General features: G+C 40.3%; 1 protein-coding gene across 1 annotated transcript in view; it reads left to right on the top strand.

The window, feature by feature from the left end:
• The first annotated feature begins 1,250 nt into the window (after window positions 1-1,250).
• GMDS (GDP-mannose 4,6-dehydratase) overlaps window positions 1,251-15,793 on the top strand; it is a 596,996-nt gene continuing 582,453 nt past the window's right edge. The window contains exon 1 of the mRNA XM_040644987.1: window positions 1,251-1,573. Within this exon, the coding sequence (XP_040500921.1) occupies window positions 1,472-1,573 (102 nt within the window). The 5' untranslated portion in view covers window positions 1,251-1,471. The remainder of the gene's footprint in view (window positions 1,574-15,793) is intronic.

The following is a 15,793-nucleotide window of genomic DNA, read 5'->3' as shown; positions in this document are numbered from 1 at the left end:
ATTTATTCAGTCATTCTCTGTATGGAAAGGATAAATGAGAGCTAAGGTGTGAAACAAAAGACAAGTCTATATATATAAAGCTAAGGAGTATTCCTGAGAAGCTTAGGGGACAAAAAGATTTTTAACTTAATCTTGTTTTTCTGATTTGGGGATTTGAGGTCTGTAACAACTTGCATGATAGGTGGGGCAATTTCCTAGTCACTCAATTTGTGACATGAAGTAATAATCTGAGGTGATCTACTGCAGAGAGGAAAATGTACATATTAACAGAGCAGTGGAAATAGGGAAGTTTTTGTCTCTTCCATGGATTCCGGCCAACTCCTTAGGTACACACACCTGCCATCCTCCCAGTGAGTCACCTCTGGCCTTCTCTCTGCCCAACGTGCAGCTGCCACATGGAAGCCAGTTCAGGAGACATTAGGTTAGGACCCCACCTTGCATTTGATTTACTTTTTTTGAAATTGGCCATGTCCAGGTTTATCCGACCCTGCAGTCTTTTCAACATTTCCTTAAGCTGCACGTGAGTGAGGCCAGGCTTTCTTGTGCTCTGCCAGTCCTCTGAACTAGAATACTTTGAATCTAGTTACTTGGAACCTTGTGCCTGGTGCCAAGCTTCAGGGACACGTAAGAAGAGCCAGAAAGCCAGGCTACAGGTGAGGTTAGTCATTCCCTACATCCGTGACCCTATTTAGGGCCCCCTTGTAACGCTAGTGCCCCTCAGGAAACATAAAACCAAACTCATCAAAAGGCATTGAGATAGGTTTCCAGTAATCATTTATCAAAGCTGATGACCCAGGCCTGGGGCCGCCTAGATTTGGCATTCGAAGCTTTCTCCTAATGAAAAGGTCAGCCCATACTTCCTCTCAGCATTCTCAGGTACTATTAGCATTCCTGGGAGATCCAGAAGGGCGGAGGACAGGAGACAGGAGTTCCAAGAACCGTAAGATGGTGAAGTCCAGGCCGCCGCCGACCCGCCCCCTCCACGCCAGGCCTTGCCAAGGCACTTGCCGGGCGTACGGACCGGGTTAACATTTCTTTTCCTGAAGCTGCGTAACAGCCCCGGCCAAAGGCGGCAGAGCCCGGCGGCAAGCCCGCCCCTCCGGCGCCCCTCCCTGCCCACACGGCCAGCGGCGGAGGAGGCGTGGCGTGGCGCGGCGGCCGTCGGCGGGGGGCGGGGCCTGCCGCGGGCGCCACGGGAGCGTCGCGGGCTGACGCGAATGACGCGGCGCCAGCCAGGCCGCTGCCCCGCCGCCCCGCAGTGGGGCCCGCCTCGGCCCGCCCCCGGCCGTCCCTGCCCGGCCTCCCGAGCGCCTCTGTCAGATTGTGGCGGCTGGCCGCGCGGTGCGCTCCTTCCTTGCAGCCTGGGCGCAGAGGCTTGTGTTCAGGCACACCCCCACGTCCCTTCGGCGCCGCTGCCTCTGCTCCACTGGCCTCCGCTCCGCCCAGCCCTCCGCCACACGCCGGTAGCGACATGGCACACGCGGCGGTACGCTGCCCCAGCGCGCGGGGCTCCGGGGACGGAGAGATGGGCAAGCCCAGGAAAGTGGCGCTCATCACTGGCATCACGGGCCAGGTGAGTGCCGAGGCGGGGGTTCGAGCCGGGCCTGCTGCTGCTGGGGCACGTGTGCGTCCCGCGCTCGCGGCTCCCTGCGTTTCCAGGAACAGCCTTCTGGGCATCCCGGAAGGTTTCCGATGTGGCTTGTCCTAGAGGTCGGTGACAAGATGTGTCTTGTGGGGAGTGTGCTGAATGCATGGAGTGCTTCTAGGCTTCCCTTGGGGCATGGGAGCTTGTATTCTACGTGGGATGTGGTCCTCACACCTGAGCAAGACTACCCTCTCTCACCTGTCCAGCCGGCGACTGCAGTGCTTGTTGCTCCAAGCCCTCTAGGGTGCACTTCCAAGTTAGTTCTTTGCAGATCCCAGTGCAGGGGGAGGGAGAAGGACTGGTTTTGTGTGTGTGTGTGTGTGTGTGTGTGTGTGTGGTCAACTTGGCTGTATTTCCGTGTAAGGGCCAAGGCCGCTTACCTGCTAATGCTTGGGAAGCAGGGGAGTTCTTGCTGTTTTGGTTTCCCCTCGCCAGATTTCCAGACAGAAAAAACAAATTAAAAGAAAGTGCCGAGGAGTCATAGACCAGGAAATACTTTTCGTTTAAAAAGCACACCTCACAGAAACTTTTTAAACACACCAAATCCCGAGATTCATGTTAGTACATTTGAAATGTATCTGACAGACTGGTCCAAAGTTAGGCTAGGGTTTTATTTCCAAACAAAAGGAGTTCCTTAAGTGATGTAATCATGAGGAGCTGTCCTGCATGTTGGAACCCCATGTGCAGACTGAGCATGGCTGTTTCCTGACAGGCCTCTCTTAGAGACATTGCAACAGGTAGGACCTCACCACTGTAACTAGCTGTGCTGCTTTAGATTCATTGGTGATGGAATGATTTTACTCATTATTTTTGTAGACCAAGTGTTATATGTGTGCCCCTGGAGATCTCTTGGTAGTGGCTAATATTACTCTGTAATGGAGATGATAATAATAGCTAATAAATATTGTGCTTATTATATTATGTCACTTGACTGATATTAACTCATTTAGTTTTTACAAGTACTTTTTGAAGGGATACTTTTTTTTTTTTTTTAATACCTCCACTTTACCTATGAGGAAAGTTAGGCATGGGAGTTTGATTTGTCTGAAGTCAGACAAATAGAAGTGACTAGTTGGGATTCAAACTCTGCTCTCAAAGCACTCTAGCATTAGAAGAGAAATTGGCATTGGCCAGATGTAGAGTCCAAGAATGCTAGACAGTTTTAACTACCGGATATCTAATTAGTTTCTGGTTATTCATCTTACTTTGTTTAAGGTAATTACAATAAACAACTGTTTGAAAACTGGTGGAGGAGGTTGGCAGGAACAAGGATTTGAGATTGAGGAAGTAAACCATTAAATTTAGGCAAGGGCCTATATGCTTTCAGGTCACGGCCTACATACTTTTTTTTCTAATGCTGAGGACTCTTCTGTAGATGGTTGCCCTTTTTCCAATTTCTTGGACTGGATCTGAAGCTCAAACATTTACTAAGCTTATATGAACTCTTGAAGATAGAGATTTTTTTTAGTATCATTAAGAAATTAGTTAAGCTGTTAATGTAACTCTGTTGGTATGACTTATACCAATTTAAGTGACCAGGACTATCAGTCGGTGCAGGTTAGAAATGGAACCCTGTTCAGAGCTTTGAACACAGTCACCTGGTTGGTACTGAGTGGCAAGGGAGATGGCAGAAGTGGCCCCCATTGTAGTTTGTCCAATAGGCTGCTACAGGGGAGTCTTCCTTGAGCACATGTTCAGCGTGCTATACCCTAACCAGACATTTTTGGCTCACCACTTCATTTCCAACTTTAAACTCCTTGAGTTTCAGCCTCCTTTTACCTTTAGCACCAATATTTTCCTCTTTCCTCTCACATTTACCCTCCTCATTGTCCCTTTCCATGTTGGGTTCTTGTGTTGGCTTCTATACCCCTGGCACAGTGTTGAACTCTGTAGCTGCACATAAATCCTTGCTAATGGAATTTACTGCTCTGCTATGCTTTGCGTTTATCTTCTAGGACAGTGACTCCTAACCTGGGTATCAAGGATCTCCAGAGGACTGTGAAGTTAATACAAGAGGTCTGAAAATCCATACATTATTGTCCATTTTTAAAATAATATTTGGTGAGAGCTTACTGAGCTACTCATTCTGCTAAACATTTTATATATCCCTACCTTAGAGGCAGGTACAATTTTTATTCCCAATTTATACCTGGGTAAGTAAGGTGAAGTAAGTATGTTCCCTGGGCGTGCACACCCAATGAGTGTCAGAGCTGAGATTTGAACTAGGGAGTTGCTTAGAGTAATTTTGTTGATGCTGCTTCTGTGGTAACCTACACACATTAAAATACAGCTTTGTGTGTGTGTGTGTGAGAGAGAGAGAAAGAAAGAGATTGTTTTACTCTAAGAAGAGGTTGCAGATTCAAGAAGGTGAGGTATTCACCATTGCCCTCATGGTATTCATGGCGGTTGTGCTATGATGGCGGTGTTAAATGGGTTGTCCCAAATTCCCACTTGAGAATGAGTGCAGATAGCCATGGTGCCCTGTCTGCTATGCATCTCTAGTATTTACTGTCAGGCTTCATATACTAGCTTTCTCTCTCCTGTCTATTCTTGATACAGTAATTGTGAATCATTTTCTAAAGTTTTTATCTTATTAAATCACCTTACAGAAAACCAGGCTCAGGTTTGGCTTTGCTGCCCCTAGGCCCTCTACCAGCCATCCCTAGAGCTCACCTCCACTGTCTTAATGTGCTTGTGGTTCTTTACTACAGATATGCAACTGTTTTTGCTTTTCTTTGGATACTATCTCTTTGTATCCCATCGGAGTCATTTTGTGGCTGAATGCCCTCACAGGTCTTACTCCTTTCCACTCAACTAAAGGCTTCTGTATACTCTGACTAACCCTGCCAAAAGCAGTCATTGCAGGAACTTTCTTTGTATTTACACATATGCAATCTCTTTTGGGTGTATAGGTAATTAGCATATCTTAGTTCTTTGGTTTGTAAACTGCTTTAAGATAGAAACCTCTCAGCATATTATTGCCCCATAGTTTTGCTTAGTGGGCTTTCAAAAATGTTGACTTTTCTTATTAACAACACAGCTTTACTCTGTTTCTGCAGAGTACAGGCTTGTTTTAATGCTGGTGGGAATATAACGATATGTAAGATGTACTCATTGCCCACTAGGATCTTATAGTCTTTGAGGAACTTAAGACTATGCACATGAAAAAAGTGTTGTTCAAGTGTGGTAGTGAAGTAGTGAACTTGTATTGTACAAGTAGTGAAGTAGTATTGTAAAAGTATGTTAGGAGCCAACGGTTTATGCAACCTCAGAATTCTGGGAGAAGTCATTGAATGATAGAAATAGCAGGGACTGTGTTGGGTTGAACAGCATGCAGAGGAGTGAAGGGAAGGGGACAGTTTTGGGGACAGTGAGGACACTGTAATAATAATGAAGGGAATTTAATTTATTAAATTATTTATACCTCTTGCTCATTTCCAAAAAGTTTCTGAAGTGGCATCAATAAAAAACACATAGTTGGACCATCATAAAAAGAATGAAAAAAAAAAAACAACCCAACAAAAAACAACCAATAACTCCAAACCAAAAAAATAGGAGTCTGCAGTGAAAGCAATAGAAAAGGTGGAGGTGTGTACCAAAACCCAAAGCTAAGGATAGCTGCTGTCAAGGTCGACATAAAATTCAGCTTTGACTTTTCTGCGAGTCAAGATGAAGTGGATAGGTGAGTCAAAATTTTATTAGTACTACACTCTTAGAGAAATACCTTTAAACAACAGAACAACATAATGCACAATATGCTTGATAGTAGTTTTTTAAAGAAGACAGTCATCTCCCTAGGATACTTTTATTACTCCCTAATGGATGGCAAAAGCACAGTTTTTGGTAGATAGAGACTTAGATAATTGAATGGTTAGTGTTTGTGGATTTTTCCCTCTTTTAAACAGATATTTTTCTAATATCTGTTATTTCAAGCTGGTCTCTGCCAAGAGAGCAGGCAGGTTGTAACTGTAGATTACTTTGTCAGGGGTGTTGATTGTACGGTTAATATTGCTGTTTTAAAAGTGGAAGTATTTGACGTGGTGAGGTCCTTCTTACCTGTAAGTTGGCCTAGATTTTCCTTAAAGAGGTTTAGATCTGGCCAAACATTTAAGCAAGTACCAGTTCGATGCTCCAGATTTCTGCATCATGACACATGGAAGACAAAGCGTGTATCTTTAAATAGTTAGAGTCAAGAAGAGTTAACTTGTCACTGGTTGGAAGACAGCAGACTTTTGGTAAGTTTTCCAAAGATGAAAGAGATGGATACTTTGAGTTATCAAGGTCAGATTCTTTAAGCCATTTTTATGGCCTTATTTTTAACTTTCACTACTTCTATTAGTTTTTGGTCTTTAAAGAAAACATGTAAAATGGATGACCTAATTTCCTAGGCTCAGGTGGCTCTTGCAGGCTTCATATTCTTCATTTAAGAGTTAATTTAGCATATTAGAAAATTGAGAATTGGCAGGCAGTACCATTCTTCCCACAGTTTTCCTTAACCCCTTTTAAATAATGCTTCAATTGAACTATAGTAGATAACTGGGACATTACCTCTTTTGGTTTTACTTTCTAATCCATATTCAGTTTCCCACTAATTTCTACATTCCAATATATGTATGAGTATCATCACTTATGTAGATGGAGATTTAGTGAATTGAGATGTGGTCTAATAAAACTAGGCCATTTGATTGGGAATGGCTACATGGAATCCTGGAGCCGAGGCTTTTTCCAGTTAAAGGGAGAGGCCCATGCTTGGTTAGTGATGTCTGCCTGGGAAAGGGAGTGATGGCACATGTGTTATGTCTTTACAGAATTGTGACTCCATGAGGATAGGAAAAAAGTGTCTTAATCATTTATCCCCTATGTCTAGTATAACTGGTACAGGTTAGGTACTCAAAATGTTTGATGAGTAAATTAATCTTCAGTTACTGATATTTATTGTCTTACAGAAGACTTGTCTGGAAATTGCAGATGACTGTAGAAATGAGAATAAAATGTTATGATGTGTTCCTTTTTGGTTAGGTAGAAGTAGCACATTTTCAGCAGGGTAGTGGGCAGAATTGGATAGTATATACTTGACAGACAAATTGCAGTTTAAGAGATGAAATGATTTGTTATAACTTAAGATTTAAAGGACATGGGATATATTCATTTCCGGGAAAAAAGGTAGCATGTCCAGTTTTGTGAGATAGATTTCCTACTGCTTTTGTATTCATATTTACTACTAAATTTGAAACATACTCCTTTGGCATACATGTTGGGGCTTTAGAACTGGAGTTAAATTACCATTATTATGTAGGGGAAGAAAGAGGACTGAAAGTGTGATTTCCCCAGGTCACACAGCAAATTAATGGTAGTGTTAGGATTAGAACCCCAGACTCTTCTCTTTCCATCGTTGTCTTAGGACTCGTTAATACTGTCTTCCCTTAAGAAGAAGGAGAGACTGCTTTAAGTTGGGAAAATTGGAGTAAAAACTACATGTAGTAATAAAATGTATGTTGTAGTGTTCTAGAAAGTTGAATAATGTACATCTGAATAAGTAATCAAATCTGTTCCAATATGTAAGGTAAAAGTAACTTTGTGTAACATTTAACATCTTATTTTAACAAAATATTTGCACTCTGCAAAGATTGAGAGGCTTAGGGTAATGAAATAGGAATCTTTAGTATTGGATCTGTAAAGGAAAATTAACAAGATTATAGGGACTAAGAAAGAGGTTAACTTTAGACAACGTAGTCTTTCAATTTTTTTGAGTGTAATTAACACACAATGTTACATTAGTTTCAGATGTACAACAGTGATTAAACTTCTCTATTTGATGCTGTGTTCACCTTGAGCGTAGCTACCATCTGTCATCACACAACACTATTACAATACCTTTGACTATATTCTCCCTGCTGTACCTTTTATTCCTGGGACTTACTCATTTCATAACTGGAAGTGTGTATCTCCCACTCCCCTTCAATCATTTTGCCTATCCTCCCACCTCCTTCCCTCTAGCAACCATCATTTAGTTCCCTATATTTATAGGTCTCATTCTGCTTTTTGTTTGTTTATTCATTTGTTCTGTTTTTCAGATTCCACATAGAGTGAAGTCATATGGAATTTGTCTTTCTCTGACTTATTTCACTTAGCATATACTCTCTAGGTCCATTCACACTGTCGCGAATGGTAAGCTCTCATCCTTTTTAATAGCTGCATAATATTCCTGTATGTATTTGTGTGTGTGTGTGTGTGTGTGTGTGTGTGTACACTACATCTTCCTTATCTATTTGTCTATTTGTGGATACTAGGTTGCTTCCATATCTTGGCTATTGTAAATAATGATGCAGTAAACATAGAGGTCCATATATCTTTTCAAATTAGTGTCTTTGTTTTCTTTGGCTAAATACCCAATAGTGGAATTTTTGGATCATATGGTATTTCTATTTTGAAGAACCTCCACACTGTTTTCACAGTGGCTGTACCAATTTACATTTGCACCAACAGTGCGTAAGTGTTCTTTTTTCTCCACATCCTTGCCAACACTTGCTATTTCTTGTCTTTTTGATTTTAGGCATTCTCACAGGTATGAGTTGATATCTCATTGTGGTTTTGATATGCATTTCCCTGATGATGAGTGATGTTGAGCATCTTTTCATGTCAGACAACACATTCTTTAGAGACCTTAGATGTTCACTGTTCATTCAGGTTTGCATACTGTCCTGAGCTGGTAGTTTGCCTGCAGTGCCCCCAGACTTATTGAGTGCTACCTTATCTGCTCACGACATTGGAAGACCCAGTGCTGCACGCCCCCATGTTTGGCTTCAGGACCCCAAGGCTGAAATTGAGTGTGACTTTTGTTAGTTACTGACTTGATTTCTAGATGAACTGAAAATACTCTTAATTGTTCTTGTGATCCTGAATGGCTCTTTGAGGTATAGAGTTCTTAACTTGCCCGTCCTTTGAAGCAGCCTCTCCTGAACTTTTGTTGAAAAGTTACCGCTAAACGAGAATTATTTGGCTACGAATTGGGTTTAAGGAGTGAGGCGGAATGTTTGCCTTCTGAATACTTAGTAGATAATTATTTGGGGTGAGGGTACAGAAAAAATTACTGACATTGATAGAATGATTGTGTGCAATGTAGTGTACCAAGCACTTTCTACAAATTATCTCATTTAGGGGCTCCTGAGTGGTGCAGTTGGTTAAGTGTCTGACTCCTGGTTTTGGCTCAGGTGGTGATCTCAGGGTCACAGGATCCAGCCCCGCATCGGGCTCTGTGCTCAGCGTGAGTCTGCTTACGTTTCTCTCTCTCTCTCTCGCTCTGCCCCTCCCCACTTCTAAAATAAATAAATACATCTTTAAAAAAAATTATCTCATTTCACCCCAGGTGGTACAAATTTTTACTGTCCACCTTATATCAAACAAGGAAACTGAGACTTGGAGAATTTCATACTTGCCTAAGAACCCTTAATGGAGTAGTTTTTTTCTCAGGACCTTCTCTCTTGTCTCGTCAGACTAGCTCACTTGGGCAGTTTGTCAACAAACTGCAGAAGTTCACAGCTCTCAAGAAGTTGTTTTTAAAGGCTGTTACATATTTTGACTGGTATCTTACCATGCCCATTAGGTCATGTTAACATTATTAATGTGTGTGTCTTAATAGAAGTCTGGAATGGGGTAGGGAATGGAGGTGAAGCACTATGTTCTCTGAGGCCTTTTGAAAGCTTCTGGTGGCTCTTTTCCCTATCGTTCTTTTCAGTTCTCTAAGGGATTTTTTAGTAAGATGAAAACGGTTAGAGCAAAGTGCTTCTCCCTGCCCATAAACCTTCTTCTTCCAGTGGACGACTGAGAGCCAGTAGCCAATTAATAGGATCCTTAGAAATGGATAGGTCCCTGGGCCTGCAACTTGGGTGATGGGTTGTCTGGATGAAAATTGTGCCTGGAGAGCTTGCCCATAAGCTCTGATGAGCACGTGGATGGTCCAAGTTTTCAGTGGTGGAGAGAGGCAGGTGAGAGGCTGAGTTGCTTTCTTGTATGGCTGCTACAATTGTTCCCTCCTTCTACCTGCAACCTGAGAGTTACAGCTCCCAGTTTGCTTGTTGTGCCCTTGGATACATTTTTTTTTTTCTTTCTCTAATGTTACTTTTCCTTTCTGTATGGTCGGGTTTGTCCTTGCTGTCAAGGTCCAATTCGATTTTCTTTAGGAGACTCAGAAGTCCTCTATTCTAGATTCTTGTACCCTGTTATGAACAAAGAAGCCTGGTCTAAGCCTGAAAATGTTTTGTCCTGCAAAATGATCTTAGCAAATACATTTGACTCGACTTTTCTTCTGGTAGGTTAGTTTAATCTGAATAGATGTTTCCCTGACTTGAGAGTAGCCTCCCCTCTTCTCTCTTCCAGTAGCCTTGTATTTGGGCTACTAGCAGTTCTCTATTTCATATCTCTTAAATTTCCAGGTAGCAATTTTTTTCATGTTTAATTTATCTTTTCTCCTGGAGGCAATTATATTTTGGTGTGAGTCATCCTCTACTTAGTAATAGAAGTACTAGTAATCGTAAGTAATGCATTTAAGAAATGTTTGAGTGCCAATTATGTGTCAGGCACTGGGGATACAACAGTGAACCTAAAGACAAAAACGACCATTCTTATAACATTAATGTTCTGGTAACATCGTGTTTTGCTAACATTGTAACATTAATGTTCTAGATGGTGACGATGGTGATGATAATTATAGTAATTACAATAATTAACACGTGTTGAGCATTTACTTTGTGCTGGGCACTGTTCAAATGGTTTATATTTATTACTGAAGCAGAAGAGCCTCCTGTGATGCAGTTTTCTTATTATCCCCAAGGAATACGGAGGTTAACTATATGGTTGTCCAAAGGTCACTCCAGTCATTGTTCGCAAAGTCAGATCTGAAATATAAATCCCATTAATTTTATTTTCTATGAAGTTGTAATTAGTATCAACAAATAAGTTCTAAGGAGAGATAAATAAATTGTTTATCAAGTTTCAAAAACAAAGCATATTCAAGAGTTTTTTGCAGTTGTGGAGAGGTGGATTATAGTAGTAAAATAAGCCTGTACCGATCACTACATTAGATGCATCTCATTTTATTTTATTAGCTGTGTCATGTGGGTCATATTTTTAATTAGTTCTTTGGAGGGCCTATATTGACGACTAATCTTGCAAACTCTCTGAAGGCTGGAGCTCTGTGTTGGAGCAAGTGGAGGAGAACGAGTTAGATTTTTAGCCCAACTTAGGTTTGAATTTCTGATTAGTTACTTATGAGCTGCGTGATTTTGGGCAAGTTATTTACCTTTGCTGTCAGGTTGGAAGAGTAATTCTACCAAATAGAAAATAATTCCTGGCACATCATAGGGATCTTTGCCCCATTGCTAGAATGGACCTTCTCTTCAGTGTCAAGAAGATAAGAAAAGATTACTTGAATTCTAGGAAAGAAAGTTCAATGAGGAGAGTATTAATATATAACCTTGTGTTTTACCTGGGGAGTCTATTAGCCAGGGGCAGAAAGTTCCATAGTATTTGGAACCAACCACAAGGCTATAAAGTACTGGGAGGCCAACAGATTTGACATCAGTAAGTCTTACAGACTGAGAGTGTAAGCAGATCTGGGAGCCAGGTTTATCTTCCTGTGTAAGAGGATTGTGGGCAGTGGACTGCGTTTGAATCTTCCTTATTGTGATTGGGATCCTGGTAGGAAAGGTTTGGCAAAATTGAAATGAGAAAGATGTCTTGGGTACTGTCCTACTTTGTCAAAGACTCTTTATGTTTTGAAAAGGTTTTTTATGCCTTTACATTACATGTAACTGATTAACTGAGGAAAGAGCATGGAACTGACAATCAGAGGCTGGGTTTTAACATGAGTTAATTTTACAGCCTTAATTTTTTCTGTTTCTTAATCCTTATTGTGAAGAGATTACTCGGTCATTTCTTAAGTCAGTTCAGAGTGTAAAGTGCTATGACTTTAGGATCGAACACTAAGTTACAGTTGATTATGTGTAAAGAAAATCTTATTTTTAAGCAGTTTAAAGATAAGGCCAGTAGAATTTTTTAAAAAGCAAAATGAACTATTAACCTCAGTGAATTTATAATTAAGTGTAAACTAAGAAGAGATTCATATATTAGTTATATTTTGTCAGAATTTGTAAGGTTAAAGTGAAAAATCTGAGCTGTCTTTCCTTCTAGGTAATATGAAATGAAGTGGTTTTTTGATGAGGAGGGATTTTTAAATTCCCATTATTTATTATCTATATTTCGAGCTTAGGGTTTAATAGTTGAGGTTTTATTCATCCAGTAGATACTTGCTGAGATTTCTTCTGTGTTGAGGTGGGTGTTGGAGATATAGGCACCAGGAACGTGGACATGATTTTGTCTTCAAGAGCTCATAGTCTGGTGAGCAACAAGCAATTTTACAGCATTTTAAGTGGTATGATAGTAATAAATAAGTCACAGAATCACAAGAAGATCGTTCCTTAAAAATGCTCTGGAGTATCATTAATTTAGTAGATTTATTGAGCATCGATTACCTTGGAAGTTTCAGGTCGTAAATGCTGTTGTATTAACAGGGTTAGTTGTGAGGCCTTCTTGTAGAAAGTAGAGCTACTTAAGGACCACCTATATACTACTTTTTCTTCTTTTTGACATAGAACTCTTTTGTATAGTCTTGTATTCAGTGAAGGATGGTTAAAGATGTTAGTATTTTCATGCTCATTTTTCTATCTTAGAAGCTGTATTTCCAGCTTTTAACAAAAGCAGAGGTGCTTGGATTTAATGAAATAAAGCGGTGGGGAGACAGAGACACTGTGATGTGACAGAAAGAGCTCAGCCTTGGGTAAGTCTGAAACCTGGGCTCAAATCCTGCTTTAAAAAAAAGTACATAAAAAAAAAAAGTACTTTTAGAAATGTCTGCCATTTACTGGCTGAGTGTCCGTAAGTGAGTTACTTAATAAACTTGAACCTTAGTTTCCTTTTTAAAATACAATTAATTATACTCACATTACAAATTGATATGTGAATTACATATTATGATTATAATAATACCTCACACAATGCCCAACACACACTTTCTGAAATGATAGTGCTATTTATTATGTAAATAAATAATTCATTATTTATAATTATTATGGGTAATAAGTCCTCAAGATCAGGAGGTGTGAAAGGATAGAGAAGTGTTTTGAGAATGCATTTGGTGTAGGTAATACAGAATGAATTTGAGTAGCAAAACAACAGAGGCAGGAAGTCCTGCTAGGAGCCTCTTTAATTATGAAGATATAGATGCAAACAGTATTGGTTGTGGAGAAAGAAAGGGAATCAAAGGGAGAACATGACTTTGTGATCAGTTAGGTATAGCGAATGTGGTGACAAAGGTAGGAGTTAGAGATCTCAAGGCTATTTTAATTTTGGAGACTGGCTGGATGGAATTACCGTGGCCAGAAATGCAGCCACGGGGAAAGAAAGCCAGTTTTCTGGGGAAGATAGTGAATTCAGTTTTCTTCTTTTTGAATCTGAGGTGAGAGCATGACATTAGAGTTCAAATAACCTGTAAGCTATTTAAAATATAAGCTTGGGATGCAGGTGAGAGATCATGGCCACATAGTCTCTTACAACAACCTGGACAGCAGCTGTGGAGTGGGAAAGCCCTAGGTGTGTCCATGCTCCTCTGTGGTGCTCGTCACCAGTCCTCTTACTCATCCCCCAGAATTTTCTGTGGCTCCCACTTGTCTGGTATCAAAACTAACATGTTTCCTTTTAGTTTCATGATTGAAGTTAACTGGGTTATCCCAGTATACTTCAGCTCTCCCTCCTGCTTTATTTATCTTACTATTTAAATTTTCCTAATACCATGTTCTTATGCAAGATTCCTCCAGCTTTCAGCTTGTTGTCCCTTTCTTCTTTCCATAAAGAATTTTGGGAATCCCACACTTCCAGATAAATTGGAAACAAGGTGCTCAGTTCCATTAACTATTTCCATAGGAGCTTAGTACATGGGGAGTGACTGAGTGAAGCATACTTGGAAGATAATCATCTGGGATAGGAAGCCAATTATCGGTAATGTTCTTGGCAGTGGGGCATCAGTGTGCCAAACTTAGCCTTTGGCAAGCCAGTAAGTGGTTTTCCTGCCAAATCTTGTGACTTACCATAAGTAGTAACACAATTGTGTATAGAAATCCATTCATTGAAATGACTGCTTTTAGGATGTTGTTTTGGTGCTCAGTTACATAGAACTGTGTTACACAGAATTGAAGTTAGATGATTTTTATATGAAGAGATTTTGCTGAAGGGTGTGTTTGCCTTATCTTTTTCAGACTGTTCATGCTGTGCCTTTTAAAGAATTTCACTACATGTAAATTTTAGGGGATCCTTTCTCTGACTTTCATATGACTTATTTTTAACTTCAAGGATGAAGAAAATAGGACTTATTAAGTATTTATAGAAAGTGTTTGTACTTCATAATTACACTTGAAAATTGTGCCATGAGAGCTTGGTTGTATGTTATATGCTTGAATATTGGGTTTGATTATAATGCTGATGGGAATTGCTCAGTCCATATAATGGAAGCATGTTCCTTAATGCAGAGTGAAAAAGCCTTGAGTTTGTACCTCTAGCAATAATTTTTTTTTGGATGATTATTATTTTTTCATTAACATATGATGTATTATTTGTTTCAGGGGTACAGGTCTGTGATTCATCAGTCTTACGTAATACCCATTGCTTATTACAACACATACCCTCCCCAGTGTCCATCACCTAGTCACCCTATCCTTCTACCCCCTCCCTTCCAGCAATTAAGAGTCTCTTATGGGTGGTTTGTTTCCCTCTCTGGTTTTGTCTTGTTTCATTTTTTTCTTCTCTTCCCCTATGATCCTCTGCCTTGTGTTTTAAATTCTACATACTAGTGAGATCATATGATAATTGTCTTTCTCTGATTGACTTATTTCACTTAGCATAATACCCTCTAGTTCCATCTACTTTGTTGCAAATGATAAGATTTCATTTTTTATGGCTCTGTGTATATACCACATCTTCTTTATCCATTCATCTGTAATGGACATCTGGGTTATTTTCCATAGTTTGGCTATTGTGGACATTGCTGCTATAAACATTGGAGTGCAGGTGCCCCTTCAGATCACTACATTTGTATCTTTGGGGTAAATACCCAGTAGTGCAATTGCTGGGTCGTAGGATAGTTCTATTTTCGATTTTTTGAGGAACCTCTATACTGTTTTCCAGAGTGGCTGCACCAGCTTGCATTCCCACCACCAGTGTAGGAGGGTTCCCCTTTCTCTGTATCTTTGCCAATGTATGTCGTTTCCTGGCTTGTTAATTTTAGCCATTCTGACTGGTGTGAGGTGGTATCTCATTGTGGTTTTGATTTGTATTTCCCTGTTCCAAGTGATGTGGAGCACCTTTTCATGAGTCTGTTGTCCATTTGGATGTCTTCTTTGCAGAAATGTCTGTTCATGTCTTCTGCCCATTTCTTGATTGGACTATTTGTTTGTTGGGTGTTGAGTTTGATAAGTTCTTTATAGATTTTGGATAGTAGCCCTTTATCTGATATGTCATTTGCAAATATCTTCTCCCATTCTGTCGGTTGTCTTTCGGTTTTGTTAACTGTTTCCTTTGCTGTGTAAAAGCTTTTTATCTTGATAAAGTCCCAATAGTTCATTTCTGCCTTTGTTTCCCTTGCCTTTGGAGATGTGTCTAGCAAGAAGTTGCTGTGGCTGAGGTCGAAGACATTGCTGCCTATGTTCTCCTCAAGGATTTTGATGGATTCCTGTCTCACATTTAGGTCTTTCATCCATTTTGAGTCTATTTTTGTGTGTGGTGTAAGGAAATGGTCCAGTTTCATTCTTCTGCATGTAGCTGTTCAGTTTTCCCAGCACCATTTGTTGAAAAGACTGTCTATTTTCCATTGGATGTTCTTTCCTGCTTTGTTGAAAATTAGTTGACCATAGAGGGTCCATTTCTGGGTTCGCTATTCTGTTCCATTGATCTATGTGTCTGTTTTTGTGCCAGTACCATATCGTCTTGATGATCACAGCTTTGTAATATAGCTTGAAGTCCAGAATTGTGATGCCACCAGCTTTGGTTTTTTTTTTTTTTTTTTTTTTTGCTATCTGGGGTCTTTTCTGGTTCCATACAAAT

The sequence above is a fragment of the Ursus maritimus genome, unplaced genomic scaffold (assembly GCF_017311325.1).
Source record: "Ursus maritimus isolate PB19 unplaced genomic scaffold, ASM1731132v1 scaffold_30, whole genome shotgun sequence".
Taxonomy (NCBI): Eukaryota; Metazoa; Chordata; class Mammalia; order Carnivora; family Ursidae; genus Ursus; species Ursus maritimus.
Note: the sequence above shows the minus strand (reverse complement) of the source record. Positions and strands in the feature narration are given on the sequence as shown.